We start from the raw sequence: 13,602 nt of genomic DNA, 5'->3' as shown, positions 1-13,602 counted from the left end.
TTTACCTACCGATCCATAAAAGAATAACTTTATTAACTAAATTATCATATATTATGATATAAATGCTAACATTTCATAATTGACCCACTACCTATTTTAAGATAGCTTAGTCGTTTTTAACAGTTTTACTGCTGCAAGTAGCTGGTGTTTTGATCGGTGTTCCATTCTTGATCAACGAGCTTATACTTTTCCTAAAAATATATAAAAATGAAAGATTTTTAAATTATCATCATACTTCTAAACATTTATTAATTATATAATGAATGATAATTTATTATATATTATTATAATTAGGACAAACTCATTATATAAGATTGGCTTAGATAATATTATAATTTAAAAAGTGCCATAATGAATGGCGTATTGGAATTAGAGTACCTACTGCAGATTTGTTTTCAAGTGTAGATAAGATACTTCTTCAGTTATTATTATAAAATAGTATTTAGACAAATACATTTAAATTTAAAATAAAACAAAAATGCTATTATGTAACGTACGTTACCCCAGCCACACCCGGAGAAATATCGACTTTCCGGGAAAACCGTTTGAGCAGGAATTGTAAAAACCTGGTCAGGAATTCACAGGAATTGAGTACTAATAAGGTACTAATTATTGGTGCTAAAAAAATTGGAAAAGTAAAATTTGGGGGGGGGGGGGGGGTAAACGTACGTCATTATTATGGATCTTACATTCTTAATATTTTAGACGATCGATTACTTACAAAATTAAAAAAAAATAATAAAATCAATTATAATAATTTACCTCTGATAAAACAGTTTTTTAGTCAATTTCGCAAACGGCTCATCAACAACCAAATATAAGATGATGGCCATCAGATAACACATGAATACATCATAGAGATAAGCGTCAAACTGTAAACCAATAAAATTAAGAACAACATTAAGTTTCATATCAATAATAATATGATATTGTTTATTAGTTATTAGTTTTTAACGGAAGCCTAGCTAATAAACAGCGCTACCTTATTAATGAACTGAAAAAAGCCCTATACACCCAAAGCCGTAATTTTATAAGCCAATTTCGGAAGTCAGGAAATCAATCTTTGTAAATAAATGGTAATTATAACGATACCCACAAAGAAAATCAAGCTTTAAAAAAAAATAAATGTTGTAACTCTTCTGACTTAAAAGTCGGTTGACCGGCACCTTTCAAAAATTGCAGGGGTAGTCCAGGGACCCCAGGCTGCCACCGTAGACACGCCTAATGTCTATAAGGTGATCTACATCAATATCAGACTCACAGGAAATAATCATAAATTGTTCTGATAATGATCCTAAGAAATTGTTGTCCTCAATCGATTTTTAACGGTTTTTAATTTTGAAAATGTTCGGTTTGGTTGTAATGCTAGATTAGTGGTAGAGTATAAGCAATTTAAAGAGCAGTGTATACCCAATTATTAGGGAAAATGCTCTGTAATCCAGCATTTTGGGTTTTGAGATCATTTTAGATTTTGCCCAAAGATAAATAATCACACATAATATTATTACACTGTCATAGAAATTCATAGAAAATAATAAGTATATACAACGACACAGGCGACAGGCTACTACAATATGTCAATAGAGTAATGTTATAATAATGCATTACCTAGATAATACGTGACTGGTACGTGTGTAAGTACCTAGTAGGTACCTACTTACTTTAGAAATAGTATAAATTACCTTTGATATTTTTTTATCTACCCACCCAACCCCACCATTAAAGGTGGTTAAAATGCACCCGAGTGCGTACTCTCCGGCACTGGACGTTTATGCGATATATAACCGTAGACCTTATACTAATAGACGTGAAATGAGTATGGAAAACATAGCAATGTATAGAGGGCTATTTAGAGGGCAATATAGATGACCGTTTATTCATATGCATGGTAGTGTGGGGTAGTACTGTAAGATACATAGATTATTGTATTTTATGGTCAAGACCAGTAGCGCAAACAGGAAAAATGTTTAGGGAGAGCTCAAGCTCCTACACATTTTTTTTAAAATTATAATTTATAGGCACATACTTTTCAGAATGGTAAATTATTATATTTTTAGGGGCCTAATCCCCCCACCCTATTTGCGACAATGGTCAAGACAGACACAATGCGACGTGTTTCCACGCTGCTCGTAGTTATACAGAGTTCATGTCTATTGACCATTAGTATAAGATATATGGATTATGGACATACCCCTATATACCTAATGTAACCACACGATATTCTTAATACCTACCACATATCTTGACGACAGATGAACTGGTAACCTCTGCGAACTCTGAGATGTTAGCACAACAGTGATGTTCACTAACAAAACGGGGTATGAGAGTTTCCCCATAATCACAACAAATTTATTGCGAATTAAATTTTCAAGTAGACCTGTAAAAACACTTAGGTATAGTTACGATATGTTAATTAAGCTGATGCCCTGAAATGGTGTCTGCAAGTTTATTTTAAATAGCTTAAGACCAAGGAGTCACTCGGGATTTTCTATATAATTTGACAGTAAGAAAGCACTTGGGCTATGAAAAAGTTAAAAATGAAAAACGGCATGTACAACGTATTCGGGAAATCACCCTAGATCCGCCCTTTTTAAGACGTATATATAAATTAAATGTATAAGACATTGAGACTGTATATAATATATATTATAAATTGTAATACAAATATGTGATTATATAAATGTCATTATTATCCTTTATCTCTTATTCACCAAAAAGCATGTTTGGCCTTTCTTAACCCAAATTCCAGAAATATTCTAATTGGTTATGCTGTAATATGACATCATTTCAGAGGTGATTAAATATCACACAATCTGGGACAGCTAAAAAACGCGATTTTACTCACCGTAGCCTGACGTGAAATAACTTATGGTAATCCATATACTCGCTAATGGCCACGTACAATGATATATAGTTGAGTACAAGGCTTGTTCCAATGGATAATAAGGTCTATTTCTCGCATAGAATACGGCCCCGTAACACTGAACCCATAAAGTAAACGTGCAAATGGCAAATGTTCCGCCGTGAACCACCATCTGTATGCACGACACACAAAATATAAAACATCAATATAGGTATCATAATATAAGTAAAAACCAATACATAATACATTTTCGTAAAATACACAATAACATTCTCTAGGTATACTAATAATTACTTGTGAAAATTTCACTTTTTTTTCCTTCTGCAGTTTTTCCACTACAAAGCTCATGGCCAAGCCTCCAAAGAATGGCGTGGCCCGCATGTAACTTGGTCGGTACGACTCGTTTAACGATATAATATTTCTCGGGTACATTATGTATCTGTAAACAATAAAATAATATATTGAGTAATATGTATTATTAATAATTTATTATCATACCGTATTTTTGTATACAATTTTATAATTCAATAATAATTATAATTATATGAGCTATTGATTAATTAAAGTCTGTCGTTAAAAATTTTTTTTTACCGATTTTTGATATTTGGTATAATATAAGATGCACCTCCTATGTGCGTAATTTATACTTATACTGGGTTACGTAAACAATCACTAAACAATTTTTGACGAAATTAATTTTGTGATTCTATTGTATACAAAAAGTAATAGTCTTAATCAGTATTTTAAAGACATTATATAATTTTCAAAAGAATTATCCAAATTCAAATTTTCAAAAAGTTCTTGAACATTACTAATATTTGCATAATATTTTGTTCTTAAAGTTACATACATTTCTTATAAGTTACATTTTTCTATCAACTAGTTCTTATCAGGAGTTAATTTATTTGTAGGTATATATTATTATATATTTATATTTATATTTATTTGCAAATTATCTGCAGGTATATGTTGTCATGTTGGTTGTTATAATAATAATAATAATAATGTAAATTATAGTAATGTCGTTCATTCGTTGCAATGGTTTCACTCAATATTGTGATCGATAACTGCACGACTATATACTATAAAAAAAATTATATATTTATTCTGACGTTCTAATATAGGTTTTTTATACGTTTTAACGAATTCAGAATAATAGTTAGACCAGCACTGAGAAAAGGTACAACAAATCTCAGTTATCCGAATTCACTGCTTGTATGCGTTTAAATCTTTTGTCAATGACTAAAATACTATTAACATACGGTAAAAGTAACTTATCCATTCCATCTCTTCCCGTCAAAAGAGTTATTATGAACGGCACGGATATCGACAAACCAATTATTGTGCCAAGCAATGCGATTCCATATTTTGGATTTTTCGTGTAAACGTAAACGACAATAACTCCAATTACGAAAAACTGGATATCACACGATAAGTACCAGCTCATAATGAGGCACTGGAATAAAAATAAATAGAAATTAATTTATACAACTATAATGTAGAATGCTATTCAGTACTTAAAATATTTTCATCAAGAAACTGTCGGACGTTGATTGGATGTATTTTAATTTCAAAAAATGATTTCAATTAATTTACGTTAAGGGGATCGCATATCACGAATTTTTCATACGTCTTAGACCGGTGGTATAAATTATACATACTTCCAAATTCCGATTTTAATTTTTAATATATGTTTGAGTTCTTTGGAAAAATAACTGGGCTTTCTAGGAAGTCGATTTTCAATTTTAAATTTTAAAGGACTATAAAACTTTTTTCGAAATTACAATCAAACTTCAGGAAGACGTATGTTTAATTTATTACCGTTTGTGGTAGTTTTTATAGGTGATGCATAGAAGAATATATTTGGTTTTTCTTGATTTATTGACATGTGCGTGTGCGTGCGAGAGTATTCTGGACGCATCTACACACACTAATGATCATTTACTTCGCACACAGCCACACGGCGTAAGGACTATATGACATGGAATTGCCTATACGCGACCCCTTATTAAATCACCGTCACCAATCACCTTAAGGCCCCTGCAAATGTGTCATTTTTAAGGAGTTGTATTTAGGCAATTATTTCATTTCTGCGATTACTGATCGTCATAGGGCCGTTCTTACGACGTCCGGTTAAAGTTAACCGACACTTAACCGGCCGAATTCTGCCGGTAAAAAAATCTGTTATCAGTCGGTTAGCGTTAACCGACACTTTACCGTACATTGTAAGAACGGCCCTTAGTGTATGTAGTAAATGATCATTAGTGTGTGTATACTCCCCTACCATCACTCACAGACTGCATCAATTTACAATACATTGTTATTTCTTATCTGGTTTGTAGTCGGACGCACGAACATGCACAAGTCATATAATGTCTATATCAAAATATTCAAAACCAATTTATGGACGTGAAATAGCCGTCGCACTGACAAAAATTAAGGTACTTCTAGTGGTTCGATTTAAAAAATGTAAAGATGTTTGTATTGGTAAACAAGTTTACTTTGCATCGGTCGGAGTACTTTTTCAATTTTAGCAAATTCTTGACGAGAATAAATATTTTACATTTTATGAATTTATAAATTTTTAGTATTGAATATATTCAAAAAAATAAAAAAAATAAAAAATATGCTCCGACCGATGCAAAGTAGACTTGTTGACCAATTAAAACATCTTTACATTTTTTAAATCGAACCACTAGAAGTACTTTAATTTTTGTCAGTCGCTAAGGTCGTTTTGATGAAAAAATAATAGGGTTTGCAGGGGCCATACGTTACGCACAGGTTTCTGTCTTAATGTATATATATAAATATATTATTATGAATATCCTTTCCTTACAATACATATAAAATAACAGCGCTTTCTTATGTTCCAATCTTCTGAAAACATGTGCACTATTAAAGTTTTTTCCAATTTTATTTTGACGTTCTGAATATTTTTTTGAGTGATCTATTATTTCCAATTTTATTGTTATTGTTTTATGAAAATGCACATCCTTCTGTTTTATAAGAAGCGATGATTTTATTCTTCGTTAATTCAGTAACTGAAGTGTAATGCAATTATATGTTTGAAATATATCTTAAATGTAAGTTTGCGAGAAATGTACAAGCACAGATTATATATAATGATTTACATTTTACGCAGTCTGTCAAAAATAAAGATGGTCCAAAATTATAAACTTCCAATTAATATAATTTTGTTACATACAAATAGTTTTAGTATTAAATACATGATAGTTGTATGGAAAACACCGATCACTTTATCTTTTTACTACGAATAGCTGAATTATTGTATAAATTGCATTATCGTAAAAAATGTAATTTCAACTTTAACTTTCCTATAACAATTAGTTAAAATGTAGGTATATAGTGTCTTATTATGACTTTATCTATTATCGAGATATGAAAATAAACATAGGTAGCACCGCATTTTAGGTGTGTTCATTTTTTCCACGGCAAAGTAAGTTAGTAATATACTAATATATAATATAAAACTTTTCTTGTCTAAAAATGAATCAAGGTGCATTATCGTGGATTAAATTTTATATCCTATTACCTGATGTTTGACGTCAACGAAATTGCTTATGAACAACAGGTTGGTCCACCAATAGTTCTTACATATCTCTGCTTCTTCCCACGACTTATGTGGCCACAGTGGACCGTCTCCGAGGTGGGGTATAATATGCGCCGTGATGGCCATCATCGCGCAATAAGCCGGTAACATTCTAAAACGAAATGAGAATTATTAGGAATAAATGACATAATATTACTATATTATTATGTTATAGATGGCGTATTAGATTCTGAGCGGAGCGAAAGAATGTATCGATTTTACAACGATGTGATTTTTTTGATATTTTGTTATAATCCTAAATACTTTGTAACATTGTCCATAGATTGTACATTTTCCAATCTATTTTGAATCTTTTTGAGCTATTTCAACCAGGTATTTAATTGTATTATTTAATATTTATACAAGAATGACATAACGCTTCCATTTAGAATTGTTTTTCGTATAGGTATATTGATTTATCATTGAATTCAAATAGAACACATCTATGAAAACAGCAGGCTCGACAACTACTGTACAGCAGAGTGGTGCCCACTTGTGTCAACCTTTTATTCCTGTTGAATTTATAAAATAAAAACCTCATGTTGGCTCTTACAGAATATTTAAAAAATAATAGTGAAAACTGACGGAAATCGCTTGTGAAAAATATAAAAGGGGTTTATATTATAACACCTGATTATACGCTGTATAATTGACAGGGAGAGTGTCTTCCAAACTGATTCGTCCTTTGGTTTACGAAATTCTCGAGAAAGGCTAATGTACATGATGAAACCGCTCATGAAGAAAAATGGATCGACGACGTTCAAACCAGTCGACAATACAGCTGGTCCGTTGAGGTATATCTGTGATTATTAACATAATTTGTTTAGTTATAATATACACAGGATAAAATCGTATTTTTATAAATTTTAATTGAATTGATGTAAAAATACGTTTTTAAACAATATTGCTAGCATAAATCAAACGTACATTTCGCCAGGCCCACTAAATACAATTTTCGAAATTTTTTTTTTTGCTAAAAGTTAGTGCGCCATTAGTGTGAATTTGTGTGACTATTTTCAGAGTTTTTGCAATATAGGTTTAACCGTAAATTCAAAAATATTGAGGGATGATGGAGAAATGTTCGCTAGCCCTCCCCTCCCTCGTTCATGGAATAGATTATAAATTAAAATTATTTCTTTTGCCAATCATTAGTGCGCACAAATTCTGAGAATGGTCACACAAATTCACACTTATAACGAACTAAAAGAAGAATTTCAAAAATTATATTTAGGGGGCTGGCGAAATGTACATGACAAACAATATATTATGTAACTACTGCTTGTATAGGTAAAATAAGACCAGGACATAATACTAAAATCTATTATAATATTCTTATATCTTATAAGCAATGTATTTCTCAACTTACATCTTCCATATACTTAGGATTACTTATAGGATTCGACACAAAATTAAAAAGTTTGTGTCCATATATAATAGGAAGCATCGTCATTACTTTTGTGGCATAAAAAAAATTTATTTTATTTTCCTTGTCGTATTTCAACAATGTTTTGATTGACTCGATTAATGAAAATTCGTAGAGAAATGAACTTGGTACTTCATCTAAACGTGGAGTAATAAATGTTAGATATTATAGGTACAGGTATTGGGATGTAATTTTTCCAAATTAAAAATAATTAATTCTAGGTATAATATTATTAGATACAATTATTCGCTTATTTCTCACCATTTTCATTTGTGTTTTGTTGGTACGATATTATTATAAAATGGTGTAACGTCGCACCGCAACAAATCAGAACGAGCAGTGAAAATATCCACCTAAAATATAGAATTTCATAATTATAATTTATAATATTGTGATGATTAATATAATATTGTTCAATATTTTGCTTATAAGTATTTTCAAAAATGTGTAGGTACATTATGAAATGTTCAATTGCAGTTTAACACTACTTTTTGAACGTAAAACCAATTTTTGAAAGATTAAATTTTATTTTTTTGGTGTAACTAAAAGTTTGATAGAAGGCTACCCAAAATTGTTCCTACCTACCCAAAAATGTATAATTGTATATTGACCGAAACGTATTTAAGCTGTCGACTATAATATTTATAATATTTCTGGTCAAATATTTATCCGCTAAAAAACTGTCAGCCAAAATAAAATTATCTAAAAGAATGTCAACCAAAATATTTGTCGGGTAAAATATTGCCAGCTGAAATATCATTCTTACAAAAATACATGTCGAGTAAAATTGTTTTCGACTGAAATATGTGATTTAGGCCAAATTTTTTTCGGATTTCCATTCACTCCCTACCTGTCGTCTTGAAATTTGAAAAATCAATGTGCATAATTTATAATGCCTGATAAAAATGAATTATAGGTACTGTAATAGTTCTGTTGTACAATTGTAATGATGGCGTAATAATAATCACATTCATTACCAGGTAATGTAATACGGTGTGTCGTAGGGATACTTATCTTCGCGGACCCTGCACTTAATCGGGTCTACTCTGACGACGGTTTTGAACTGTTCAGGAGAAAACGCCTCGTCAAATTCACTTTGTATTGATGTCTGTAGGTCCAACGCCGAACAAGCGTCTGGTATGCATATTCCCAAATTCAAAATGTTTCGTTGCACTCGGTCTTGGTAATCAGCCCACTGAAACAACGCAACATATTATATTATGGATTAAATTATATATATAAGTTTAAAATGTATGCCTATAGTTACTGATTTCTGAAATATAATAATTGACAAAGATAAAGGTATATATTATATCTACAATAAGTTAAAATCATGTTTACACATTAAGCATTGTATCATATTATTATAATATACATCATGAGGAATTAGATAGGTATCATCACAGTTGTACTTGTTTTGCGCAGTAGATACGCATCTCCATTACCTCCAACCCATGTCGTAGTTCTCCACTTCTCATTGGTTGATTTTGTTCTATTTCATGTAGTATGTATGTATATGATTGACAGCCAATATAAGAAGTGGGGATCTACGATAAAGGCAAAGTAAAGGGCGGAGGATGCGTATCAAAATACTGTGATGATACCTATATAATTTGTCATGTTATACATATAGTCTATACAAGTATACAACAACTTTAGGTTAGGTAACCTATAACCATTATGTTGACAGTTATTATAGTACATGGGAGAAAGAATATAGTATACCTAGGATGCATTTGTACCAAAAAAATTTGGTATAAATTTGGTTATAATTTCAAATAATTGGTAGTTGCACAATCGCCTGCAATCACTATATTATGTGTGAACCACCTAGTAATAAAAAAAAAATGGAGAAGGGGTATGTTAAATTTGAGTTCAGTCGTAATTCATTGCACACAAATACTTCAGCGTGGTCAGTCAGCAGTATGCAAAAACGTGTAGAATGCAATTTCGTATAATACCTAAAAGTATTATTAATCTAAACAAGTATTGTAAAATTGTAAAATAAAAGTTGACCGAATACAATTCCTTCTTTAATTGTAATTATTTGCAATGAAACCACAAAAACCCAAAACCCGAAAATTTGACAAAAATCTGGCCAAATAAAGTGTGATAATTAACAAAGAATAGTTGTATATAATAGGATGATAGGTCCTCAAACACGTAACTCACCCCGAGTATGGTTTTCCATCCATGGTTGTGGCCGAAATCGTCTAAATCTTCCGTTCTGTTGAAGCTATAATCTCTTCCTGCTGGTGGAATTATTTTTATTTCAGACAAACAATACTGTCCTTTCACTGGATGACGTATGTCTACACATTCGTCATAGACTCCCATTTGATATGTGTTTCCCGCAAGTAAACCGACTGGATATCGGTCCCAAGATTCTAGCACTGAAAAAAAAATTGGTTTTTATTATAGTAGACACACTAAAATTATAATTTATAATTAAAAAAAGTTATTTAATAAAATGTTTTCCAATGAGAATGAAAAAAATGTATAATACATATAAAATTCTAATATCACTTTGTTAGTGGTTGCACTCCTCCGTAACGGGTTGATCGATTTTTATGAAATTTTGTGTATACATTCAGTAGGCCTAAGAATAGGTCGTAAAGTATTTTTCACCCTACTACCATCCATCTGAGGAGATTCTATAATTTTGACCCAAACCTGATATTTCTTCCCTCAAGTAACGGACTAATTAATTAAATTCAGAGTCCTACCGGTGATCTTATGATTGAGCCACAGAGAAATGTGTGGAGTTGGCAGACCTCTAAAGTTGTGATAGCTACGGGCTCAGCACAACAGCCGTTAACGTAAAATTGTATTTTTACTTATCCCGCTAACTTCACAGACTTAACGCTACGTCATATTAGTATGGGTAAATGTAATTAAGTAACTTTGCTCATTACTCAAATAAAATTGTGATGAAATAACTTTACTTTTCAAATAGAAAAGTAACTCATTAGTTTCCCGCTACAAAGAATGTCTTGGTAACTACCATTCTGCAGGCAATAATGTAACTAGAAATACGTTACCTATTTTAATAAGGCATAATTTGAAAAAGACGTACAATAAAAAAGATATGGGTGCAGTTAAGGGGATTGGTGGCGGTGATTTAATAAGGGGTCGCGTATAGGCAATTCGATGTCTTATTTTCGTTACGCAGTGTGGTTGTGTGCGAAGTAAATGATCATTCGTGCAGTACATCCGTTCAGAATCCGTCATATGCACTACCCCACGCACACACACATGTTAATAAATCAAGAAAAACGAAATTTATTCTTCTATCTTTAAACCTACCAAAAGCGGTAGTAAAGTAAACATACGTCTTCCTGAAGTTTGATTGCAATTTCGAAAAAAAGGTTGAATTCGTAAGCTCCTAGACTATGCTTTGTAAGAACCACTTTTTTATATAAAACCCAAAAAGCTCAAAATAAATACAAATGTAATGTTATGGTCCTTTAAAATTGTAAATTAAAAATCGACTTCCTAGAAAGCCTAGTTATATTTTGCCAAAGAATTCATACATATATTAAAAATTAAAATCGGACATTCGGAATCATCTATAATTTACCACCGCTTTTTGGTCTAAAACGTACGAAAAATACGTGTGATGCGATCCTCTTAATACATATTTACATGACAATAGTAATTACTATTATGATAGTGAAAACTATTAAAAAATACTAATTAATTGTACCTACTTATCAATGGTGAACTATCATTATAGGTATAGTTAAGTATATAATGTATTTATGTCACAAACTCACAACATAATCCTTAGGTGTGTGAAAATAAAACCGTAATACATATAGAACGCCATAAGAACTTATTAAATTATAAATATAAACCGTTTATAAATGCCAAAATATGGCTATAATTATTCATAACATGCAGTACAATGTAAATGTTTTGATTTTATTGAATTTTCTGAAAAAAAAATGCTATATTCTAATGTAAATCCTAAATATAGTAATAACTAATAAGTATTTGCAAAGTGAACAGTTTTTGTTGAACACTAAATTTTTTATAAAACCTGTATAGTTAATAGGATAGAATAAAACTTGATAGTCCATGCATCTAATTCATAGGAAACGATCAGTAGGCTATTTAGAGGAATCAAATTAAATAACAAATTTAATTAACTGTACTCTCGATATACGGTGCAATTCAACATGTCAAATGTCAAAACTATTGAAAACTGAAATGTAGAGAGTTAAAATTAAATGTATATAAATATTAGAATGGTAAACGTAATAATACCCGAATTATAGACAAAGATTCTAATGAAATTACGTACCTAACGCGTCACAAGCAAAGTAAAGCAAAAGTTACTTTCGTTACGTTACTACCGTCTACCACAGACAATTATTACCATGCAATGACACCGTATACACTAACTGCTACTTATTACTACTACTATAGTCATGTTTAAGGGAATTTCAAATGTTTTTAAAATTTAATTTTGTAATTTTGTATTATAGAATAAATATATACAGTTTACCATATGTTGAATCGAAACAATTTAAAAAATTAAAATACATTTGTACTATTATAGATAGGTATCATCTATATTAATCTATGTGGTGTGCGCACACCTGCACAGCTAGTCACGAGCCGCCACTGAGAGTAGGTAACCATGGACTGACGACGCAAGTATTATTATCATCTGCGTAGTATACACTATACATTATAATATATATTATAGTATATATTATAATAATGATATTATACGATTAATAATAATAATATCAATGGATGTAGGATTTTTAAAATTAATATGTACGATTTTTATGATATAAAAAATCTTGAACTGTATTTAAAAACGTACATTTTAATGATATTATATTATAGAAGTTGTAAGACACTGAAATAATTTTCAAATAAATATACCTAATATAATATTATAATAATCACTCACTTCTGACGGCCCAACTGGTGTGATTTCTCAAATTTGCTTCGTACATAGCGGATTGGCGGCGGCAAGCCGTGCTGTCCGCCCGCCGCAAGGTGAAGTTGGCCAGCGCCCGGTAAAACAGATCGGATAACCAAAGACCGGGTATTGAGTCGGTGGCGGCATCCCGCTGCAAAATATAGTCACCGATGTCGGCTCCCGCACCGTCGGCCGACTGCAATAGAACGGTCAGTAACCCAAAAGAAAATGCAAACAAATAAGCGATCGTCAGCAGCGACGGCCGTGACATAATAATAATATTATAATGAACTTGTATTTTATACTATTAAATAATATTATTATTGTCTTCGTTGAAGTAATTTTTGTACGAAAAAAAAAAAAAACTTTACGGGACGATCTGAGAAAAAAATCAAATTTATATTATTTTACACACAATTGTATTATGACTACACGTCATCATCATAATATTAGGTTTTTCACACGTTTTATTCTTATTGTTAGCGTGAAACCACAAAGGTTTGCTAATAATCGGGGAAGACCTCGCTCGGCGTTGAAATTCACAGTAGGTATATATATCTATACTGTATATATTATTATCACAATCGCTGAATAATAAAATTGTTGGACGGGAAATACGCATTGTGATAGATGGTAATTTTTTAATATAAATGTTCTTTAAGAGTATATCATCACATCAAATGTACCTTACCTAACCTTTGGGAAATGAAAAATCAATATCCATGAATAATTCATATTTCCACCTTCTAGTTAAACTTTGAAATTAA

At 31.1% G+C, this 13,602-nt stretch overlaps 1 protein-coding gene across 1 annotated transcript; it reads right to left on the bottom strand.

Moving 5' to 3' along the window:
- Positions 1-13,403, bottom strand: LOC100159041 (nose resistant to fluoxetine protein 6). The gene is made up of 13 exons (XM_001943023.5): positions 12,824-13,403; positions 10,069-10,289; positions 8,874-9,091; positions 8,158-8,249; positions 7,840-8,033; positions 7,104-7,273; positions 6,417-6,585; positions 4,126-4,319; positions 3,158-3,302; positions 2,846-3,035; positions 2,235-2,377; positions 763-872; positions 1-191 (listed from the first exon to the last, which is right to left on the bottom strand). The coding sequence occupies exons 1-13, from the start codon at positions 13,104-13,106 to the stop codon at positions 107-109; spliced, it is 2,214 nt and encodes a 737-aa protein (XP_001943058.1). The 5' UTR covers positions 13,107-13,403; the 3' UTR covers positions 1-106.
- Between the last annotated feature and the right edge of the window lie 199 nt (positions 13,404-13,602).

This window comes from Acyrthosiphon pisum, chromosome A3, assembly GCF_005508785.2.
Source record: "Acyrthosiphon pisum isolate AL4f chromosome A3, pea_aphid_22Mar2018_4r6ur, whole genome shotgun sequence".
Lineage (NCBI taxonomy): Eukaryota > Metazoa > Arthropoda > Insecta > Hemiptera > Aphididae > Acyrthosiphon > Acyrthosiphon pisum.
Note: the sequence above shows the minus strand (reverse complement) of the source record. Positions and strands in the feature narration are given on the sequence as shown.